This window comes from Hakea prostrata, chromosome 2 (assembly GCF_041222555.1).
Source record: "Hakea prostrata isolate BN-2017 chromosome 2, UWA_Hpros_2, whole genome shotgun sequence".
Taxonomy (NCBI): Eukaryota; Viridiplantae; Streptophyta; class Magnoliopsida; order Proteales; family Proteaceae; genus Hakea; species Hakea prostrata.
This window is the reverse complement of record NC_142601.1, coordinates 56933588-56958356: the sequence shown is the minus strand read 5'-3', so window position 1 is coordinate 56958356 and position 24769 is coordinate 56933588. Positions and strand designations below refer to the sequence as shown.

At 38.9% G+C, this 24769-nt stretch overlaps 1 protein-coding gene across 2 annotated transcripts; it reads right to left on the bottom strand.

The window, feature by feature from the left end:
- Positions 1 to 842: 842 nt before the first annotated feature.
- Positions 843 to 24769, bottom strand: LOC149025127 (RNA polymerase II transcription mediator). 2 transcript variants are annotated; one of them, XM_089145346.1, is made up of 8 exons: positions 24468 to 24553; positions 24184 to 24381; positions 18138 to 18251; positions 9142 to 9227; positions 3188 to 3584; positions 2641 to 3108; positions 2229 to 2549; positions 843 to 1740 (listed from the first exon to the last, which is right to left on the bottom strand). In XM_089145346.1, exons 2-8 carry the CDS (start codon positions 24244 to 24246, stop codon positions 1414 to 1416), a joined length of 1776 nt encoding a protein of 591 aa, XP_089001472.1. In that variant the 5' UTR covers positions 24247 to 24381; positions 24468 to 24553; the 3' UTR covers positions 843 to 1413. The 2 variants fall into 2 exon arrangements, with proteins under 2 accessions (XP_089001472.1, XP_089001471.1); XM_089145345.1 differs by having other exon boundaries at positions 844 to 1740; positions 24184 to 24373; positions 24468 to 24769.

The following is a 24769-nucleotide window of genomic DNA, read 5'->3' as shown; positions in this document are numbered from 1 at the left end:
ATTTTTGGCATTGATTGGAACAACACCACAGTTACCCATTGCCATTCTAGCTATCACTGTCCGTATCGGACATATCGGTATATCACTGCCCGTATCGGACATATCGGTAAAGCCGGAGACCCGATAACAATTTGGAGCCAATATAGATCGGTTGGATTGACCAAAAAATGGATTTTTAAATTTCAGATTGACCTGAAATTGCCCGATAGACTCCGAGACGTACGGTCAGTATACCGTGTTTACGATCTTATGGCACCAAGCTAGTCTGATTGGTAGCTTCCTTTTACTCGTGTATCTTCCCAATCCTGAAAGGATCTTGAGTTTAATCATTCTTACCTGCAGGAGTGTGAACTTTCGGCAAAAGAGTTTAGATGGCTTTGTAATTTGGTTGAATGACTTGAAGAACATTATTAGCTACAATTCTTTCTTCACTCCCAACTTCCAATACTTGAGCTAGACCGTAGTTCTTCAGTTGCCCCCATTCAAGGGAAAGTTCAAGTGGGGTCGTTGGCACCCTGCATGTATTGGGTATTTAGACTTTGCAATTATGGATCCAGCACTCAATTGGCCCAGATGGAGAAGGAGTTCATTGTAGTGTCACTTTTCAACTGTGCAAAGCCAAGGCATTCATAATTACCAGTGTTAAAGCCTTTCCCCCCTAACAGTGTTGAAAGATATTCTCAGAGTAGAATTCTACTTTACTCTTTCGAATACCAAAATTCAACTCAGAAAGGAAAAGCGGCAAAAGCCATCAAATGGGGAAGAAGCTTATTGAGTTGCTTCAGGAAGATGGAAGTCATATTAATCAAGATTACTTTGAAGTTTGAAGACGTAACCCTACAGTGCTTCCAGAAAAAGTCCATGATGGAGTAAAATCTCGAAACAGCTGAGGTCAAGTTGAAAGAGAAACCACTAATTAGAAAAGACATTCAAGGCAGTGATTTAAGCCTTGGAATGCTGAGGTTGGCTTACCTGCCATTGCGTAATCTTGTCGCTTTATTAACCATAGCCGTGGATTTTGTTGCCATATTTAAGAAATTGAAGCAAGCACGTTTAGGTTTCTTACTCTATTTTTCTCTTTCTTTCATTCAAGGGACGTGGGGAGAGGTGCTCAGAACGTAGTGACTCGCCAGTCAATACCAAGAGGTCGAGATCAATCTGTTCCTAATGAGTGACAGCAGAGCTACTGCTCATGGTGGTTGCATTCCCTATTAAGTAAATGACCCACAACAATCCGATCAACCACCGAGACTAGTGAAGAAGAGAGTGACCAACGCAATGACGAAAATAAGATTTTTGTCAACTCCCAAAGTAAAGAAGACAAGAAAATTACCCCAAAAAATTTCTTGCCCTTCTACTGCTGAAGAATCAATGGTGTTCTTCTACAGCTGTCCTACAGTGTTCTTTCAAGAATCAATGGCTCCTACTGCTATTACACAAGGTCATAAAGGCCATTAATGTAGAATACAATGCTTCCAAAGATAAGTGCCCTAAGTATCTCCTATTTTCAGATCCACCTGCTGTGAGATCCATTTGAAGCTTGCTCTCTTCCATCATCCCATCCTCCATAACCAACCACCATGAGATGCCCCCATGAGTATCTTCAGGATCGATGTGGGCCAGTAGGCTCAATATCTCACCCTGATCTAGCTCGAAAGACAAGCATAGGAAATCCCTGCTTGCTTTCATTCCCACCATAAGAGCTTCCTCATGAAGCCAGCGAACAACTTGACTTGCAACCTGTCACAAAATCCCATAACATAATACATTAAATCAAAATGCAACAATATAGTAATTTTATGATTTGTTTCAGCATGCAACCAATGGTGAGGGGTATTTTCTGACTGGTTTGTAAAGCTATCCAAATGGTTCCATGCCAGTGGCCAAGCATCAAAGACAGGCTAACCAGCATAACATTAGGGGTTATTAGACTATCATGAGTTGGCGTTATGATGAATTATGACATGCCCCATCACAATGATATCATATATAAACCCCAAAAAAAAAAAAAACCTAAAACAAGCAAATGATATACTAATTCCAGGCGTAAGACAAAAATCTGAAAAGATTCTCTTTTGTGTCCATTTCAATGGTAAACTGTGCATTCCATTCTGACAAATTAACGGCTGACCACAACCTAAATACTGCAACAGACAGCAATATTTTTTACATGTAAGATGAGAAATTTTAAAATCCACATTTAAAGGATCAAATTGAAAGAGACATACTTGCTGCAGGAGGACCACAGGAAGATCAGGTAGATTAAATCCATAACTGTTCATTGAGCAGCTATTCTCAGAACTCCCCTTGAACAAGCCAGCAACATTAGGTGCACCCTCCCCTTCTACACTTATTCGGTCATCATTCACAACAACCTTGGTCTGAAACTGTGACCTGACAATGTTCTTCGTGCTTTGGACATCTGAGAGCCTGGTTCGATGGCCTGCATGAAGAATGGACTGAGGAACCTTCATAGTCAGTGACCATGAAGAAGTACGAGAATGCCAAGTAGGATGAGACAACAAATGAAGATAAGGCACCCTGCTGGCCTGCATGTTGGTGACAGAATTAGTGAGGGGACTGAAAATTATTGCCAATATTTAACTAAAAAATAATAAATCAAATAAAAAAGGTTAATACCAGAACTTCCAGCTCTGCCAGAACTTTGTTTGCAAAGACTCTGTGAGACAAAGTCATACTAAAATGACCAAGAAGACCAAATCCATCTGAAGTAACGGGCTGACCAGATATTTGAGTTCTAGCACTAGATTGGCGTCTATCCTTTGCTCTCACAAAAACATTTTCATGGAGAATCTGTTGCAGATAAATTTCGTAACTGATTGGATTAGGAAATCTTGACTTCCATTTCAGGGTATCTTGCTTGTTTCTAGGTGCCTTCACCCCATCAAGTGGTTCAGAAGATGATACTAGAGTTTCCAAACTATCAGCCATCTCTGGCATTTGATCTGCATCTTGCCCAGCAGGAACAAGTGAAATACAAACCGAGGCTCCTTGACCAATGCCCAACTGTAGATAGTTTTCTCTTATACTAGTCACATTAACTCCAGAAGTTGGATTAAAGGCTTCACGATTCACCAACTCAAACACCTGGAGTTAGATAAGACACCAATCAGCCAAAATACAGCATCTACAGGCATGGAACAAACAAAAAATCACTGAACAATACCTGCTCATCAAAGATTGCTTGATGAACAGCACGAAGAACCGAATGAGTTTCTTTAACACATTCATCAGCGTCCTCATCACTCATAACCTTTTTTCTTGTTTCTGTCAACTCATTCTCATCAGAGTCAAATATTTTGAGTTTACTGGGATTCTTTGGCTTGTAACATGAATGGCCACCAAGAAATTGAAAATGCATGGAGCGAAAAGCCTTTGGAGGTAAGTGTATAGCCAGCATTCCAGCGGAGTCGTGATCAACACGGACTGTAGATATATTAGATGGACGAACTACAGCTGTTGGATCAGATAATGAATTATCAAACAGATCAATTGTGAAGCCTTCGCTGCCTGCTGTGGGTACTGCCAAGCGTTGCCGTTTAACTTTCCAGTTCTGCTGCAATCTATCCGCTCGTTAGAAAGTAAGGTACATTAAGAGAACCTTTTCAAATAAGGAAATTGTGTGAAAACTAGCCACCACTACCATGGCAAAGAAGTGGAAGCATGTTAGACAATAAAACCGTAGGAAAGGTTAGTATGCCTAAAATTAACGAGTCACACAACCAAAGCATTACTGAGGTTCAGAGGACCTCAGCTACTCAGCATATCACACATGAGTAAGTCTAGGAACAGCAAAAGAAAAAACAAAAAGGGGGGGGGGGCATTAATGGACTCGATCTTCAATAACACTTAGAAAAGAATTCATGTTATGAAAATAATTTTTGAATGCCTTTGATATACCTTTAGTATGGTTCCACTGTTAAAATTTGGGAGCAAAACTATGCATATGTATTAACATTCACAACAGGGACACAAAATCATTCAGCACAAAGAATATGGTAAACTATGTATACATTAAGACCTGATACTTCAAAAGCTATACAAAAGCTATATGAGTAGGGATGGAACTACAGTGGGGCCAGGGGCCATGGCACCCCCCTCCCAATATTGGGAACAAATTCAAAGATGAAGGATTTACATGTCATTCTTATTTTCTATCTAACGGTTATAATTAAAATCCAATATTTAAGGAGGAAACAATTAACTCCCAATTGGAAACTAACTCATCATCCCTGAATTTCTCCCAATTTATTCTCTCATCTTCCCTCACGCACGACTAAGGAAAAATTTTCTTCCTCACACACGACTAAAGGGAATACTTGAATTTCAAAAAGCTAAACTTTTCTCCTAGATCTTCTCCACAAGACTACAACCAGGTATTTTTATTTCTCTCTCTCTCTTTTTCGGTTTATTTTCTTTCTTTCTCGCTTCATTTTTTTTCTTTGATGCTCTCCTTTTCTTTGAAGGCTGAATACGTATGAGTAAGAGTATGATTTATCTTGGTCTCCCTTTTATCCCTAGTAGGCTCACCTGCCACCATTGTGCCCCTATGCCTGACCACATTCGAAAACATCTCCAACTCTGGAAAGGTAGACTTCTCTCCTTCGTAGGTAGAGTGGTGCTCATCCAATATGTTCTCCAATCCTTATACCTTTATTGGTGTGGCATCTTTTCCCTTTCTAAAGCTACGATCCATGCCATGTAATCTCTCTTTTGTGCATTCCTCTAGAAAGGCCAAGATTCCTCCCAGTTCCTTCACCCCATCAGTTGGGATGCCACCTGTCGCCCTAAATCTGAAGGTGGTCTTGGTATCCGCCGCATTCTTGATGTTAACTTGGCTTGTTTTCTCAAGCTTATCTAGAAAATTACCTCCAAACATGATTCCATCTGCATTTCCTGGGTCTACTCCTATCTTCTTAAATCATATTCCATTTGGATGGTCCCGATCCACTCCACCTCTTCCTGAATTTGGAGGAAACTCCTTATTCTTTGCCCTCGTGCCCTTTTTGCTATCTCTATCCAAATCTCCTATGGATCCTCCACATCCTTTTGGCTTGATCCTTGACATTCGATGGGTATATTGTTCACTCTCCTTGGCCCCGTACTGTTTGTGACACCCGTATCCCAAAAGCTATCTCCCTCTCATCCTTCATTTCTAATGGTTCTTGAACCCCCTTCCCCCACCCTAGTCTCACACAAATTTGGAACTCCCTCCCCCCCCCCCTCACCCTCTCCTTCTAACATAACCATCTAGCTCCCCTCCCACACTAAATCCTTCACCACCACCTCCACTTGGAACCTCCTGAGATCCCCCTCCCCCTTGTCCCTTCTTGTCTGTTCAAAACCATATCCCCCGCCATTCCCTTACCCTCTGGAGAGCTCTCAACCTTGCCCTTCCCACCCAATCATTGCTTAATAGCCGCCAAATCCTTGTCAACCCCAACGGTATCCTTTGTTGGAATGGCTTTGAGGACCTTGACCACCTTTTTTTCTATTGCTCCCTTTTCTTTGTCTTTATGGACCCTTGCCCTTGCATCAAATCGAGATGCTCTTTTGGGTTTGCTCGTGATTGGAATTGGATCCTAAGAAGCTTTTCTAGGTCCTCGATATGTGACCAAGTAGGAAAGCTTGTCTTTGTCACTGCCATCCATCATATGTGGTGGGAACGTAACATGAGGAGATGGACTTCCAAATCCCAATCCCGAGATGGGATTTGGAATGCCATCCATTTTGATGTTTCTTCTAGATTGCTCTCCTTTCTCGATCCCCTTGTGCCTGACTCTCCAAATAATAGGTTAATTGTTAGTTCCTAGAGTCTCGCTTCCCCTATTCAGCCCCCCTCTTGATGGGTTGTCGCCCCCTGTTCTCTTTGTATTTTTTGTAGTTTTAATATTATTCTTTATTCACCAAAAAAGAAAAAAGAAAAAAAAAATAGAGTGATTGCATGAAAGTTTCTTGCTGCATTTTTATTATTAATTATTTATTTTTATCTGTGGTAGATTCGTTGAGAGCGCATATATTTTTAATACACCAAATTAAATTCAAATTTTAAATTCCAATCCAACGAAATAGAAACTCTATCCTAGAATTCAAAACACAATAGAATAGAAGAGTTTGTAACTTTGTATTATATCTAGACTTTAACACCTGCAACATTATATAAGATTATTTATATTTGGATTTTGAAAAGTTAGTTGTAAATCAAATAATAAATAGAACACTTCCACAAGCAAACAAATTGTGGAAGAGGATGGAGGATGATTTTCTCACAAATTCTATGATGTTATAATTTATATAAAGAAAAATCCCCCCTTGATGTTTACAAGGGGGGAGAGAGAGAGAGAGAGAGAGAGAGAGAGAGTGGGGGGGGGGGGGAGCCATCCTTCAAGAGAGAGGCTGAAAACAAGAATCAAGACCCCAAGTAACAACAATGAACCTGTTCCTTGGGGTGTCCATAACCGCGGGATGGGAGATAGACTGTAGCCTAGAAGAAACATCAAAATAAATGACTTTCCAAATCAAATCAATGGAGCAAGATTTGGAATTCCCATCTCCTAAGGTTGCACTCCCACCGAAGGTGGTGGATGGATGCACTGAAGACCATCGTGCCAACCCGATCACAAATGGACAACCCAAAATAGAGTCTTAAAATCCACTGCCAATCTTGAGTGAAACCGAAGGAGCATCTCGAATGGGGCCAAATTGAGGCTAAGGCTATTCCCCAAAGGAGGCGGGAAAAAGGGGCATGTGAAGAATAGGTGTTCAAGGTTCTCTGAGCCACTCCAACAAAGGATACAGTTAGGATTAATCGGGATTAACAACCCCCCATGGTGAATCGATTATACATAGTGACTTCTTTTTGTCAAAATTAATTTCATAATATTTATTAGGGAATAAATAAGAAAAATTCAAAAAAAAATTTTGGTTTTAGGAGTAAATTGTTTAGAAAATTCTAAAATTTACAACCAGTTTTAAAAGTAATTTCAATTTTAGAAACGAATTTTTGTATTAGTTAATTGTTATCTTTTCTTTTTTCTTTTTTTAAGGAGTAAATCAAAAGTGGCAAGAAATAAAGAACCTAGTAAGATTGTAACTTCTGTTCAATCTTATTTTCTTACAGTTTGATCTTGCATCTATAAGATTGTAACCTATTTTCACCCAACTTTCTTACTATAAAATTAAATTGGTTTATAAACCTATTATTCCTTATTTTGTTTCTAGTTTCTCTTCTTTTATGTTTTCAAGATTAGTGAAAAAACATATAGAATTCAAACGATGAATTCAAAGTTCAGCGGAAATGTTTTATTTATTATTGATTAACAACAAACTTTTCAAAATTCAACTATACAGAATCTTATCCAATGTTGCAGGTGTTAAGAGTCTAGATATAATACAAAGTTATAAACTCTTATATTCTACTGTGTTTTGAATTCTAGGATAGAGTTTCTATTTCGTTGAGTTTGAATTTAATTTGGTGTATTAAAAATATATGCTCTCTCGTATCAACCACAAATAAAAATAAATAATTAATAAAAACAAAGCAAGAAACTTTCATACAATCATACTCTTACTCTTACGTATTCAGCATTTAAAAAAAAAAGGAGAAAGCATCAAATGAAGAAAAAAAATAAAGAGAGAAAGGAAGAAAATAAACCGAAAAAGAGAGAGAAATAAAAATACCTAATTGTAGTCTTGTGGAGAAGATCTAGGAGAAAAGTTTAGCTTTTTGAAATTCAAGTATTCCCTTTAGTCGTGTGTGAGGAAGAAAATTTTTCCTTAGTCGTATGTGAGGGAAGATGAGAGAATAAATAGGGAGAAATTTAGGGATGATGAGTTAGTTTCCAATTGGGAGTTAATTGCTTCCTCCTTACAAATTGGATTTTAATTATAACCGTTAAATAGAAAATAAGAATGACATGTAAATCCTTCATCTTTACGTTTAAATTTGTTTCCAATATGGGGAGGGGGGGAATATTGGTATTTCACACAGACAAAGAGAAAAACAAGGGAAAATTAAGGGAACTAATACAATATTTAAAAAAATTGGGGGAAGGGGCCATCTAGTCCAAAACTAGATTGGCACCAAAATTTTTATCTTTGGACTTCTGCCGCTGTATTTTTTTTCTTTTGGTTTTTTTTTTTTTTTGGGGGGGGGGGGGATCATAATGTATGCAGTCTTAGCACCCCACCCCCCCCCCTTCCCAAGAAGTTCTTTGTTGACTCTAACCTGCAACCACTAGATTGTGATAGAACAATCTTACAAATGGGCTGAGCCTGCAGTCTTTAAGATTCTAATCACTGTTCTATATAATATTCATCCCCGAGTGTTGGAGCTTCTATTACTGATTCAACTCCACTCTGGCTTGTTCATAATAACTTTTACCCACAGAGATTCACTTGGTACTTCACACAGACAAAGAGAAAAACAAGGGAAAATTAAGGGAACTAATACAATATTTTAAAAAATTGGGGGAAGGGGCCATCTAGTCCAAAACTTGGTTGGCACCAAATTTTTTATCTTTGGTCTTCTGCCACTGTATTTTTGTTTTTGTTTTTGTTGGGGGGGGGGGTGGAGGGGGTCATAATGTATGCAGTCTTAGCACCCCTCCACCCCCCCCCCCATATCTCTCTCTCTCTCTCTCTCTCTGTGCCAAGAAGTTCTCTGTTGACTCTAACCTGCAATTGCTAGATTGTGATAGAACAATCTTACAAATGGGCTGAGCCTGCAGTCTTTAAGATTCTAATCACTGTTCTCTATAATATTCATCCCCAAGTGTTGGAGCTTCTATTACTGATTCATCTCCACTCTGGCCTGTTCATAATAACTTTTACCCACAGAAATTCTGCTGCCCTAGATGGTTTTTCTTTAATATTGTGTTTTAGCAAACTATCAGAACGGAATCCATAAGACAACAGAGCCACAGAGGTCACAAGTAATGGATATACATCAAGATTCCAAGACAGCAGTTGATTTGCAAGAAAAAAATAGTAATAAGCAAAATGCATTGGCCCTGATTAATAACAGATCTGAAAAGATAAGTCCAGCACTGATCTTGGAAACATTTATTTTGTAAACTAATGATTATGTGTTGGCTTTGACAGGGCTTCAAGACTCACTACCTGATAAGAGCACCATAAAATCTAGCTTCCCTAGCAACTTGCTGCTCCAAACCAGTGGCAGACTTGTTAAAGTATCTTCCCAGATCCTACAAATATAAAAATAAAAAGAGTTGGAAGGTAAGTAGCTAAGCACAATGCATATGATAAAACTAAGGAAATGAATTATTGGACATTGAGTCATAACTGGGCGAGTCAATTCATTCAAGGATACATCATGAATTCTGACATTAAATATCACAAAATATAAAAAATAGAGAATAGAAAGTGAGTAAATACCACCTGCTTCCCCCCGCCCCCAAAAAAAAAAAAAAAAATTTATGACACCCCCAAGGAATAGGCTAATTGTTCTTACCTACGATTTGGACATTTCTCTCTTTGATCTTGCAGCTGGCCTTAAGCTTCCAAAAAAAAAAAAAAAACAAATTATGACACCCCCAAGGAATAGGCTAATTGTTCTTACCTACGGTTTGGACATTTCTCTCTTTGATCTTGCAGCTGGCCTTAAGCTTCTTCAGGCTGTGCCCCCCCCCCCCCCAAACAAAAAAAAGGCAAATACATACAAGGGCAAAAGAATGATTAAATAAAAGATTACAACAACTACCCTCCACTAAGGATCCGTAAATGATGTTTCAGCACCAAAGTTGGGCCAGAGGATGGTGGAGATTGGACTAGATATTTATTAAAAGTTTCAGTGGTTTAGTATTTAGGTTAGACCAAAATTTAAACAATGACCTGACACACAAAGTTCATGTGACTTGCAGAAAACAAGTCTCTTGTGACTCAGAAATAAACCAACATGGCTTGGTCACATTTACCAAGCGTGTCAAGTGGAACAGTTTTGGCATGGTACGGAATATACCTACCCAAAACTAAAAACCGACCGTACCACATAAGATCTACTTTTGTAACTCCAACTCCATACTGCAATGGTATGTTTTGGTAGGGTATGAAAGTGGTACCTTTTGGTATTACATGGTACTAAATGGTGCAAAACAGTTTTACTACTGATTAGTGCAAATAAGGAACCAAAGAACGTATTTTATTCCAATTAAACCTAAAAATATACATGGTTGTGTATATGTATACCTCTAAACGGTATATATGGTATGGTTTCAGAATATACTGATGGTTTTGAACCAAAAACCATTTTCATACTGCACCACACCATATACTGTTTTTTAAACGGTTCATTACAGTACGGTTTTATGCAGGTGGTTTCAGTTCCAGTATGTGGTTCTGGTACGATATTGACACCCTTGCTTTTGACCCTGGCGAAGTCTACATAGATCCTGAACAGATTCTGTTACTTTTTTACTCGGTGAGGAACCTGGTTTTCTGACTATGAGGTGGACAAACTTCTACAAGGTTTGAGCACCAAGTAAGCTCCCACTTTGAAGATAATATGACAAGCTAAGCTAGGCTGCAGAGCTTACAAACAGAAGCAATAAAAGATTCTATTGAGAGAACTAAGAGCAAGGAAATGTTTGGCAATCGGCACTCTAATGGTTGAAGCCTATATATATATACACACAAAGGCTAATAGAGAGAATGTAAAGTAATTAAGTTCAACAAAAGAAACATCTGAAGGACTTCAATGGCCGCTGTAGATCAAGATAGGTTCCAAGTTAATTATTCGCACCAGAATAAACCCAAACCTTAGTCTAACGAGTATAACAAATAACCTAATAGGTTATATGTCACGAGCATGGGCTTACAATGATGTAAACTCAGTTTTAGGGTTAGGGTTTGTAGTGGAATTTCCCTAAAACTAAGGGCTGCTCAGGATTTCGAGCAAAGAGAAACTAACTTTCTAGGCTGCATCGGAAGGGTTAGCACCTGAAACCTTTCTGTATCACAATTCCCAGATCTGAATTTTACAAAGGGAGGGCTGAAACTTAGGATAAAGGGTTTCGTCTATGGTGCAAACAGGGTCTGTACTTGCTGTCTTGTAGTTTCAGACAATGTTCTAAGGGTTCTTGAATGTAGGGGAGAGTCTAATTTGAATTACGGTTAGGTTTCAGGAGTCTGGAGATGAGTTGCAGAAAATTAGGGGAAGAAGATGAAGTGCAGGAAAGTTTCAGATCTAAGAAAACAGGGCTTATTTGGAAAACTGACATTAAGACTGAAACCTAGGGATGGGTGCGATCCTAGGGCGAAAGATGTTAAGGGGGCTGGGGAATAGGAAGCTACAGGGGGTGGGGGTTTGATGCTGCCAGAGAGCAGAAGGGGTGAAGAAGTTGCAGGGATAGGAGAGAGGTGGGGGAGGGGTCAGGGGCTGTCGCAGGGAGTAGGGAAGGGGAAGTAGGTTTCTGTTGGGGGTGGGTAACTAGCAGGGAGGAGCTGTGCTGGGGTTGGAGGGGACTCTTAGGGTGGCGCAAGGAAGAGAAGGGGTGGGGGAGTGTGCATGGCCTAAGGGTGCAGGGGAATGCTGGGACTTGTGGATACTTACTTGGAAGCATGCTCTGATGATTAATGGCTGCTGTTGAAGAAGATTAATTGCTGATTGTAGTAGAGGATACTTCAAAAACTGCCGTGGCCCTCCCAAAGAGAACCACACCCCTCTGTCTCACAAATACTCTTAATTCTATTCAATCAAACTTGAAGAATTACAAAGAAGCAATATACTAAAAGACTTTAACACTATGCTGGATTCTTTAACATACTAGGATCGCAACACAAACCTCAATCCTTGAAATAGAACCTAAACAACTAAAGACATGTGCTGAAAATAAAAGACTAACTAACTTGAGACTCTATCTAAGGTAGTTCACTTGAAAAAGAACTCCTTAGGACACTCAACCACCAACTACTAGAAAGACAACTTATAATTAAAAGTAAACTCCAAAAAGATAAGAACCCTCCTAAAAGATAGGAACCCTCTTTGTACAAGAGTCTGATCTTACCCACAACTTAACCATCTAGGAATAATTCTGGAAATAATTCCAGCAATAAAAGAGGGTTGAAAATGCCCTAAATACACCTACTAGAGGGTTCAGCCAGCTCATGGGGGATTCTTGGAGCCATCTAAGGGGCCCCACTTAGGGTTTTGGCCAGGGGTCAAACTCACAGTCACATCACACAGTTATCATGTTTTATATTGTAATGGGCATAATCTAAAAACAGCCTCCCTGCAAAAGCAGGGGCACGGCCGGGTACTATCAATGTGATTCTCCCCAAACCCCAAATAGCACGAGCTTCATGCATTGAGTACACTCTTTATATATGAGATTAAGTGGAACATACAAATTTAACTACTTTGTCTTATCTAGTTGATGTAACCCAAGAGTAGAGGGCCAATCTTCAAGATCTTTTACTAAGAAGTAAGAACCAGCAGTGTCCTAGGGTTTGAAACATGCTGTTCTAGGCCAATCTATTCAGTGGACAGCAACTTATTAAAGCACAAAATACCCTGCGGATATGAGTGGCTCAACTTCCATACCTTGGAGGCTGGAGCTATGGATAGGGAAGTCCAGGGTTAAGTGAGGGAAGGTATTAGGGTTCAACCAGGCTAGGGTTGGGCCTAGAAATTGAAGAATCTATTCTGTTTTAACAGAATTCTAATTTGCAGAGTTATTCCTCAGGGTTAGGGTTTCTAAAATTAGGAAGTTTTGTGTTTTCTAGGGTGTGGCTAGGCCGAAGCTAGAGAGGGGGAAGGAAAAGGCTATTGATGTGAATAGGGTTGACCACCCCCCCCCCCAAAAAAAAAAGAAAAAGGGGGGGGGGGGCCAAAAGGCCCAATCCAAAGCTGGCCAAATGCTCCAGGGGTATTTTGTCTTTTTTCCAGCCCTTTTAGGTCTCAAGAAGGTTCTGGTTGGAATCCCTCGATCCAAGGGTCATGGATCTTTCTTTACTTTTTATTCAGATTAGTATCTTGTCAAATACTGAGTTTTTTGGGGGGTCAAAATTAGAAGGTCCCCAATGGAATCTAGATTCCTTTTGGATAATTAGGTGTTATTTTTCAAATTGGTTCTTTTTATTTGTGTGGTTATTATTTAGTTGTAAACAGGGGATCCTAAGGTACAAAGGAAACCCTAGTTAAGTTGGTCTCTAAGTCTTAAGAATACAGAGTCCCAAGTGAATCTATTAAGGTTCCTTACGCAAAATTAGGCTTAATTTTACAAAATGGTTTCTTTTTACGTGTGTGGTTACTATTTAGCTGTAAACAAGGGATCCTAAGCTATAAAGAAAAACCTAGTTAAGTTAATCTCTAGGTCTTAAGAATAGAGTCTCCCAATTTAAGTTCTTTCTTTTGATGTAAGGCTATATGCCAGTCTATGCTTGTAAACTTTAGTCTACATTGAATAAAGATTGAACATTATTTGTAGGAAAACAGATCGTGATTCTCTTTGGGAGGGCCACGGCGGATTTAAGAGTCTTGTCTCAAGTTGCCACAGCCTTCTTCAACAAATCAGCAGCAAGCCTTCTCTTTCTCCAGCAGTAAACGAGTATCAACACCCCAGCCCCTTCCCCCAGCTTCAGCCCCATAGCAGTTCCACCCTCGCCCCTTCCCTCTTGAGCAAACCCTAGGAACCCACCCCACCCCCATCCCTGATAGCGCCCTAGGTACCCCCTGCGACACATCCCAGCCCCTCCCCCAGCTCTCCCCTACCCCATACACCGCCCCCTTCTTCTTTTTTACTCTCTGTTCTCTCTCGGACCCTCTCTTTCTCTATTTTGACTTGCGGCAAAAAGGGGGGGGGGAGAGAGGAGAAAGAAAGAAAGAAAAGAAAGATCTGAGAAATTAACCAAGATCTTACAATAACTATTATTTCCTTCAGAGATCAAGCCCATAGTTACCAAACCCTTCCCAAGATCGATTCCCTCTATTCTCTTTCAACCCTTGGCTGATTCTAGATATCCAAAACCATCCCATAGGGATATGATAAAACCCTAATTTTACCCTTTTTCCCAATTGATCCCAACCATTTAAATTTTGTTAACTGAACTTGCCCATAATAATTTTAGATTGATCCTTTTCATCCCATATTAATTTTGCATATCTCAAATCATCCCTAGGGAGCTTGTAGACAACCCATATCAATCCTAACTTGTCTCTAGGATCTTCCCATAGATTCCTTAGAGATTCACAAACATCCAACCTTCCCATAATATTTTAGGTTTATTTGCCAGAAGATTCTCGAAATCATTCTAGAAACCCTAACCCTAAAGGCGGGTTTACATCAGTTATCTAAAAAGGATTTGGGTTTTGGGTGAAAGGTTAGGGAGATATTGAGATTTGAGTTAATTAGGGTTTCTTCGGTTTAAAGGAAGAAGATGAATTGCAGAATTTTAATAAACTAATGAAGCGTGGGGCTTTGAAGAAGTTTGAGGCATAAAAAGAGGGAGGAGGGGGGCATAATGAGGGGAGAGAAATTCTAGGGTTTTAGGTGGGGCATGGGGGCTGCAGCTGCCACAAGGAAGAAAGAGGGGAGGGAGGTCTGTGCAAGGGATGGGGAAGGGTATTAGGGAAGGAAAGGGGTTGGGGATTGGACTTACTTGATTAGGGAGGGGCTGGGAGCGAACACTTGTTGGATTTGATGGTCCTCAATGACTGCCGCATGCTTGAAGAAGGAGGAACAAAGTTGAATGATAAGCACATTTATGTGTGAAATCTTAGGGCATAAAGCATGCATTTTACACACTTAGAGTGGAACTGCCTTGGGTTTTATGTTGCTTTTGCAAATTTTAGGATTTTTCAAGACTTAAGCAAATATTTGGAGTTTTGGGTATGAAACATGCAATTTTACACGTAAAGAGATCCCTCAAATTCTCAAGTGCGAAAAGAGCTTGATTTGGAGCATGATGGGCTAAAGATGCAATTATAAGCCAACTCCAAAAATATCTTAGAAATAAAGAAGCCAATTTTGATCTACAGCTAAGATTAGTTAGGATTTTTCTTTTATTTTACTTTATGTAATTGAAAAAAAATATATAAATATATGTGGGCGCATGTATGGGGCCCACAAGTAGTCAAAGGTTAGGATTTTCTAGAAGATTTTATTTATTTCCTTGATTATTTTTCTCTCTCTCCCCACTTTCTATTTCTTTTACTTTACTATTTTATTTTTTTCTTTAATTAACTCATATTGCTTTTCTTAAAATATATATGCATTCCTCTCTTTCCTCCCTCTTTCGTCTCCACGTTTTCTACTTTAATATTATCTTTTTTTCCCTTTAATAGCTCCCACTCATTTTCTCTCTCTCTCTCTCCTCCCCCCATTCCAAACAATATGTTTCTTTATTATTATTTTTTTCCCTCTATTCTTTCTATCTCCAATTTTTCTATTTTCTATTCTTTGATTTAATTTTTTCAATTAATATTGTTATTTATTTATTGTTTCTTCCTTATTAGCAAACTCTTCATCAACACCTATAAATACCACTCCCCTCTTAGACTTAGGTTACACTTCTTTTCTCTTTAGTTTGTTTAGGTTTTCTCTAGTTCTTTGATTGCATTGTGGGGTTCTAGTTTTTAAATTCAATTTTTAGGTTTAATTTTTCTAGATAAGGCAATAGTTATTCAAGTCATTTAGTTTCTTTTTATGCAAGTTTATTTTCTTTCTTTCAATCAATCCAATTTCAATTTGAAGTTCAAGTTTCAATTTCCAAAAGGATTTGTTTTTCTCTAGGTCTAGCAATTGCACATGTGGATCATTCCAAATTTGGTTGTAAGGGTTGGTTGAGATTTGAATCTATCGTTCAAAGTTTTTTTGTTATTCAAGATTCAAAAATGCAAATAAGTAACTTTGTCAGTAATCTTCTCTCCCCCCCAATTCCCACTTCTGTCTGCCCCTCCACATACTTAACTTAAGATTTATTTTTCAGTATTTATTTATTTTTCCCCTATCCCTTTGGGTCCTTGATCAAAGATGCCTACAGTCATGCCTTTCTTTGTTAAGGTTTCCCTTTTTTAGTTATTGTTTTGTTATTTGTTTTGTTATTTACTTTCTGCATTTTATTTTTCTTTAATATCCGTTCCCCCAATCATTGGACTATAAGCTACGGCAAAAGGTCCATGATCAAAGTCATCCTAATTATACTCCCCTTCCCTCGATCTAGGACACTCGGATCACTTCCCTTTTATTTATTTATTTATTTATTGTTCATATCTTTTATTCCTACCTTTATTCATTTATGCATTTTTTTTATTAGATGATGAATGATTAGGTTATGTCTGTTTTATTTTTATTCCCAATTCCATTGCACTAGTTAGATGTATGTCTTAGGACCGCTTATTTAGATCCGTTAATTTTGTCTTATCAATTAGTTAAAAATTTTGAATCCTCGCACTCTCGCGTTACCATTAAGGGGTTAAATTCTAAAGTTGTATATCTCTCTAAGATCGACCCGTTAGCTAGACCGAGAGACACCGTGCGCTTGCAGTTAATATTATTTTGCAAACACAGAAATTGCAGAAACTACAACACTTTGAATAATGGGGACCCTTCTTGGATCACACAACATTCTCTATCTCTAAACTCAGTCCTAGTTTATTAATTTCATCAAATCTGATTTGTTACAACTGAGAGGGCTTATTTATTGTTGAAGTTTGGGCTGTTACTGTTCAACAATAGCCTTACACGAGGTTTTCCTACTTGGACTCAACCAAGGAATTCTGTTTGGCTTAAAATTCCCTTTTAAGATTGGACTCAATTTCAAAACAAAACTAGGAAAAGGTCTCTTGTTTTAAAAAGTTCCTAAACATATAGAATTTTCAAAATAAAAAAAAAAAAAAAAAAAAAAAAAAAAAAAAAAAAAAAAAAACCAACTTTAAGAAGGAATCCAACTTGAAAATTGGATTCCAACTAGAACTCTTAGAGAGACCAAGACTCTACCACTTGTTCAGATGAAAAACGAAATGCAGATCTTAGCTTCTAAAAATATGCTGGAATTTTCTGGGCCATTTGGAACTCCAAAAGGGGATGGCAAATGTCACCTTTGCCCCTTATAGGGTTCGGCCGCCCTTTAGACCGCATGGAGGGGCTGATTTGGGCTTCCTTTCTGCCTTGCTCTATGGGGGCCAATCCTGGTTCCATCATTTGTCATCTGAAGTTGTGGAGTCTTCAGGATGTCAAAAGGTTGGTTTTGCTGGTAGTTGTCATGGACCTTGGAAATATAAAGTTCATAAAAAGATATTGAAAAGTCCCACTATAAGTCCTTGGAAATGTAAAGGCCATTAAGTCAAAGAGAAACTCTGAACGAGACTCTAGAACTCTGCCAACCATACTATAAAAGAGTTGGATGTAAGCATTTAAAAAAGGAACTTATTCGCAGTTGTACGCCTCTAATTCAAATCTGAAGTTTCTCTTACATCTGATCAGTTTTGGGTGCCGAGATACCATTATCTTCGACTGCTTCCAAAACTTATCATAAGATTGGACCAGTCACCACTAAGTAGTAACCAAACCTCAAATACCTAGGCCTACCAATTCCCCATTAGAGCTTAACAAGGAGTTGCAAAATCCTTGTACTATCAGAAAAATGTGTTCAACTCCGATGCGAGAACTCCGTCCAGCCTAAAGAGTCTGAAATGCCTCAAGGCACACTCTTTCATCTGACAAGGAGTGAAATGAACCTGGCCACAAAGTATCTCAATTTAAACACTAGATGAGAACTGTAGCATTTGATACCTCATTCTATAAGATAAAATTCCACAACATGTCGCCATATGCAGAAAGGATTTACTTAAGTTGGAATTGATAGCATACTCTCCAAAAACCCAAGGATGATGATGAAGTAATGAAAGTACCTAAATTTTTTTTTTTTCCCCGCTCTTCCCAGTAAGTATATCTCCTTAATGTTTTCCAATGACAGGCTAAGTCTAAAATAGATATATTTAAATTCAAAAATAGCATGAGACTTGATAAAAATTTAAAATCACAATCAACAGCTGGAGATTCTGCAGGACATTTTAAAGAAGGTTTCTAACCTTCAATTTATTGAACACAGCTAAAGAAAAGGAAATAACTGCCGCTATAATAGACGAAAAGAAGTACCCGGAAGCATTGCAATTTGGTTGCCGCAGATACAGAGAGGTCTGCCAGAACTTCATTAGGCAACTGCTTAGGCCTGGTCATGCCAGCCACAGTAACTGCATCATTAGCTTCCACCTACACAAAAAAGTGTCAAAAGATAAATTATTTAAACATAAAATACATTCAGAAACAACTCAACACTATTCCAACTAGGGTCAACTACATGTCAACTACATGGATTATCACCCACTAGTTAGCTCTAATTTCATATCATACTTGACAGTTGACACAAGGCTTAAGCTATGCATGCCTTTCCTCACCATTTTTCCCAGAGTAATTTTAGTTCTGCCCCTGGCTCTTTTGGCTCCTTTAATGTGAATCAAATTACTCCTCATTAGTGGAGCATCTAAAGGCCTCAGTTAAACATGGTCATGCTGCCTCGTTGACTTTCTCATAATTTATCAACTATTAGAGCCACTCCGAATCAGATCTAATCTGATCATCCCTTAACTTTATCCCTTCTAGTATTGAAAATTCATCCCAACATCCTCATTGCATCATCGGAGCTACCCTGAGTGCAAATTTATGATGACACCAAATGTTTAACATATCAGTATCAGGTATAACATCGGAAGGGTGATCTTACAGGTATCACATCAAAAGGGTGATCTTAAGAGTCGTATCACTTCATATAAGACATATATATCATACAATAAAAAGATAGGAGACTTTCATCAACTTGAGTACGATTTCCTTGCAAATGATTAAGTTTGATGTGATAATTGACTCAGCAAAATTTACAGCAAGAAAGATGAATAAAAAACATAAATTGAACACAAAGATCAAGTTTTTCCTTATAAGGCAATTAGGGGTGCAAGTTTGGCCCTGATGGCCTTGACCCGCCCTAAGCTCTCCCTGAGCCCGACTAGGGTTTGGGCTCAAGATTTTGGCCCTGAGGGCGGGTTAGGGCCAATATAATTATGGCCCTGACTAGGGCCAATGGTGGGCCTGAGATTACTCTTTAGCCCGCCGGGCTTGTCTCGACCCGTCCCTGATTTTTTGCCTTGACCCTGGCCCTGATTTTGGCCCTAATTTTTGTTCCTGGTGCTTGATCTCAATGAATTAGGAACATGGATAAGGATAGGGCCAATTAAGGCAAGGGCCAAGTATAGGGTCAATTAGGGCCAGGGCCAGGACTAGGGACAAGGCCAATCAAGGCCAGGGACAGGGCCAAGTATAGGGCCAATCAGGGCTAGGAACAAGGCCAATTAGGTCCAGGGACAGGGACAGGGCCAATCAAGGCAGGAATAGGCTCGGCTTGGCCCCGTAGGGCTTAGGGTCAGGGACAATAATCCTTGGCCCTAAATTAGGGTCAGGGCGGGAATGGACTTAGAGTAGATTATATAGGGCTGGGCTTGGGATTGCAAAAGCCCGGCCCAGCCCAACCCTGTTGCAGCCCTAACGGTAATACCTAACATTTTAGGTTAAATCTCCTTAATCTATTGTTTTAAAAACAAAGTCAATGTGTAATAGTTACACGGGCCTTTAATGGCCATAACAACACAAAACTATTTGTATCGACCATATCTTCTCAGGCCATATCAGTTGATATGAAAACACTTAGACACTCTCATAGGAGTCTTTAAATTAGGATCAATCTATGCTTCTGTCTCATCCACCAAAACGATATCAACAGCAAAAGGCATACACCAAGGATCCTAACCTTGAATGTCTTTGGTTGAATCATCTGTAATTAACAGGACCAAAATAAATTCTTAAAGCTAATCATTGATATAATCCAACTGTAATTTGAATTCATCACCTCAAGCGCCCTCACAATTCAGTCACTAGACCATCACACACATCTTTAATTATGTCTACACATTTATTTGGAAAATGGAAATAACTTTTCCTCTCCACTACTAGCCAAATTGACTCACCATGGACTCCTTAATAAGAATTTTCGAAGTCAATAATTTTCGAAGTCAATAAAGACTATGTGAGAATCCTTATTAGCATCTCTAAATCCTTCCATAAGTTCCCTAAGTAGGTAAATAATTTTTGCCATAATCTTAATCAAATCTGAGACGGGGAAATAAAAACACTTGATGAAACTGCAAAATCTAGGGTTAGGGGTAATTTGGTAAATTCCCCAGATTACATGTGGACGTTTAGGGTTTTAGGGGACTCTTGAGGCTCTAAAACTCTGCTGTAGGTCGTGGTTCAGATCTGAACTTCAGAACTTTGGGTTTATGAAGTTAAAATTCTGCAGAATTAGAGAAGAAGACGAAGTGCAGAAGTCTTCAAAGGGAAGAGGGGAGTGGGAGGGACTATGGGGCTTGGGAAGGTTACATGTGGATGCTTAGGGCTTTAGGGGACTCTAGAGGCTCTAAAACTCTGTTGTAGGTGGTGGTTCAGATCTGAACTTCAGAACTTTGGGTTTATGGAAGTTAAAATTCTGCAAAATTTCTTAGAGAAGAAGACGAAGTGCAGAATTCTTCAAAGGGAAGAGGGGAGTGGGAGAGGGACTACTGGGGCTTGGAAGGTAGGGGAGGTACAGGGAAGTCTTAGGGCTTAGGAGTGCTGCTGTACAGGTGCGGCAGCAAGGTCAGGGGGTGGGAAATGGTGCACAGGTCAGAGGGGGGGGGGGGCTGGGGTACTTCTGTACTTACTTGTGAACTGTAAGGCTTGCTGGAACTGTGAATCAATGCTTGGAGAAGAAGATGGAGAACTCAAAAGTGCAGAAACTATAGCAAATACCCAGCCACAGATCACCCCTAGGGATCCCAAAACTCTCACAGTCAATTCTTCAATCAAATTTTATTCATCAAATCAAGCTAACTGTTTACATCGACTCTAGGCTATTTATAGCCTTCAAAAACCAAACTGACTCGAGTTATGATTCCTTAACTAATAGGGATCCAACTACTTTAATGTTTGGACACTAAGTTAACATATAGTTACTGATTAAGGACTCAAATTACTGACTTCCAAAGAGGAAACAACTCTGAAGATAAGATCCCTTTGAATAAGGAACACTATCACAACCAACCAACCAACTCACTCTAATTCAATTGACTCTTAAATAACTCAAACTTGACAAACCAAAATAAAAATACAAAACTAGATCCTTGACCCTGGAATTGAGGGGAGTAAAACTAGACCCATATTCACCCCTAAAAGAGCAGGGAGAAATGACCAAAATACCCCTCAAGTATCTGGCCAGCCCTAAGAGACTTCTTTGGGTCTGGTTTTGGCCAATTTTAGGGGTCCAACCTAGGTTCACCTTCATTATTGCATAGTATGACTTGCTAGTTATATGAATCTATAATTATTGCAACTCTTCCCATTGAGAACCATCTAAACTTGATGCCTCGCCTACTTTCACCCTCCTTGAAGCTTATTTTACTTCGAGAGCCTGAACTTTTTGTACAACATCTACAATATATGGCATCTTGCTAGGTAATGCAGCCTTCTAGCACTATTACTTGATGTCTTCATTTAGTAGGTTGTACAAATACTCTCTCTTTGATGTCCCCGTCTTTTATTAGTGTTTTACCATCTTCACTTTGATACACCTAACATGGTTGGAATATCTAATTTTTTTCCTTCCCTTGATTTTAACAATCTTACAGAAGGTTCCTTCCCCCCCTCCTATTGTGCTCAGATTATTATCAAGATCTTCATATTTCATTCCCTTTGCTCATTCCTGCAATCTTCATAGCCTCATTTCTTGCCAATTTGTATATTTACATACTTAGTCCTTTACGATGTCTTGAAATTAGCTTCTTTTTTTTTATCTTTAATAGTTGTTTGAACCTCATTATTCCACCATCTCCCTAGAAGAATGATGTTTTTACATTAGAATTCGCCTAGGACATCTTTAGCTACCTCCTCAATAGCAGAAATCATCTTGTTCCACAACGTATTACTGTCTCCATCAAAGTCCAACCATGTTTGACCAATTCACCAGTAAATCATTTCAAAATATCAACTTGTAAGCTCCACCACCTTACCCCAAGGCAAACAAGCTCACCTTCCATACAATTTGACATGATGATCTGCCTTGTGACTCTTCTCTCAACCAAAACATATTCAAAGAGAGTATCAACAGTACTTGGACCGACAAATTTTAACCCAAAGCTTCAATTTTGTGACAGCTTCCTTCAGATTTCATGACCGGTGCTTCGATATTCTAAAAGGGAATAAAATCAAGGAAACAAACTGCACTTTGGTTTAGTCAAGGAAACAAGCTTGAATACCACTTATACATCTTTTTTTCTTTTGTTCTAAAGAGTATCTCTGTATATATAACAGCCATTTCCATGTGTATCTGTAGCGTGTGACTTGTATCTCCAATATGATACATGTGTTACACCCAACAAAAAAAATATGATACCAATACTTTAAACTTTAGATACATACGCATGACCGATTATCGACCTACAAGACCTTCTTTGGGGAATTTTTTTGACCACTGAGATGCCACTTTTGTAGTCAACTAAATGCTCATCTTTCTTTTAAGAGTATGTGTTTAAAATGGACAATCATAAACCATAGAAAATCTAAAACTGAAGTTCTCTCCTTATTTGTCACTCCCAAACCATATCTGCCATGCACATCTTCATAGCCTTTCCAATTTCTCCCAACATATCTATCCAAATCATGACCTAGATACTATTTTCTCCTCGACTAAAACTTTGTACCAATTGCCGGTCAGAGTGGGTGGCCTAGGTACCACTTCTTTCTTCTCATTCTTGCATTCTCTCTTTCTTATCCTCTTCTTCTCATTTTTTATTTATAGGCATTCTGAAGGTAGGAACCATATGGTGACCATGTCAAGCAAAGATGCAGAAAGGCGATTTCCTATAGCACAAAAAGGAACTTTCAGCAACTCAGCTCATCTGCTGGCAACAAGCATAGACACAGGTGAATTGAAGCCATTGCTGGAATGGAGGGTTTTTGCACCTATGTATTCTGACTCGAGGGAAATTTTCTGGGGGCATTATCTTCTAATTCAATCAGTGGATTTTGAGAATCCAAGTATGACCAGAAAGGCTTCTGCATGTAGTACCCGACTGCATGAATACCAAGGGAAAATTATGTTGAAAAGTGGAGACCTATATTTAACTATTGAACAGAGCGTTTATCTGGTGGTGCATTTCTTAGCAAGTGCGACCAATTTTTTTTGTGAAGTTTGATGAGAGGAGAAAAATTATGTGAGTTAAAACCATCCGATGTTTCCAAAAATGTAACTTATTAATTTATTGAATCCTGCTTAGGATGCATAAAAATGTAACTATACTGACAACCACTTTCTTTAACAAATTTTATGGACATAATCTTATCACCAAATTTTTTTAACATCCACAAAATATTTATTCATTACTAGCACTGTCCACTTCTACTACTTTAAGCCCACCCCACAACAATAGTATACGAAAGTTTAAAGTTGTCCAACTGCTTGGACTTTTTACCGTTCCATCTAATCTCTTAAACACAAGTGATAATCATTCTTCTCCTCTTAACATCTATCAATTTTGGACTTTTACCTGTTAAAGATCCTACGTCGAAGAGGCAAATCTAGTATTACGCTTAGCTCTAAGAAGCATTTACCTATATAAATCTTTCTAAACGGCAATTCTCTATAGGGGAAAAGATAACCCACCACACCAATGTCCCAACCCCTTTTTGCAGGCCGAAGCTGCACAAAAGCGCGAGACTCCTCTTCCTAATCCAAACAAATACTGTCAATTATTTGACTAACCCAAGACTGAATTCAAACACCAGACGTTCTAAACAGAACTACAATCTCTAGCACTCTAAAACCTAAAGTAGAACATAAACCCTAAATCAACATCTTCCTTGGGTAGAACCTGAACCGCTACATTCCTCAGCGAAATTGCATTTAATTTGCACTAGTTAACTATGGAACCGTACTGCCTACAGCACTTTCCTCCTTTATCTCCAGTACAATTGAAGTTGAATTCTTCAAATTCATGAGAAATTCAAATGCAAACGGAGATTCAACCAACGAATGAAAATCAAAGAAAGCAATTGGAAATACCGTGTTTATGAGATCAATAATGACAGAAAGCTCTTGATGAGCCAACTGCAAATTCTCCAACATGGTCTGCCACGGCCATGGAGTTGAAGTCTCTTTAGAAGTTTTCTGCTTCTTGGAGTCTTTCTCTACTGCCCAAGCAAAATCGATACGCCTAATCAAGGAAACCCACTTCTCGTCGTGACCTACGTCACTGCAACGCTAAACACAAACCAAAGTTACTCGGAGAACAACGAAGCAATAAATCAATTTGAGAAGAAGAGAAACAGGGAAGAATAGCATCGCACGGAGGAAATTTTTCTACTCCATTTTCTTCAATGGCATCCAATCGTTTGATTGGGAGCTTATCGAGCGATATCTCCATGTCTTCGTTCATCTCTTCACTTCTTCCCTTCGGAGACTGACAATTTCCGACCAGCGCGTGGGATTCGGCTCCTCCCTGTCAATTTCCAGTTACCGCATCGCCCTGGATCGCTTACCGTGTTCTTTCATTTTCTCTCTTGGGTGAATACAATTTAGAGAATACCAAACGCGAAAGCCATCTCGCAATTTCTGGATGAATGCCCATTAATAAGCCCACACCGTATAG

Coding starts and splice junctions, on each gene's coding strand:
- LOC149025127 (XM_089145345.1), bottom strand. CDS start 24,556: ATGAACGAAGACATGGAGATATCGCTCGATAAGCTCCCAATCAAACGA. Junction 24,374..24,467: donor GGAGTAGAAAAATTTCCTCC/GTGCGATGCTAT, acceptor TTAGCGTTGCAG/TGACGTAGGTCACGACGAGA. Junction 1,741..2,228: donor CTGTGGTCCTCCTGCAGCAA/GTATGTCTCTTT, acceptor ATTTTGTGACAG/GTTGCAAGTCAAGTTGTTCG.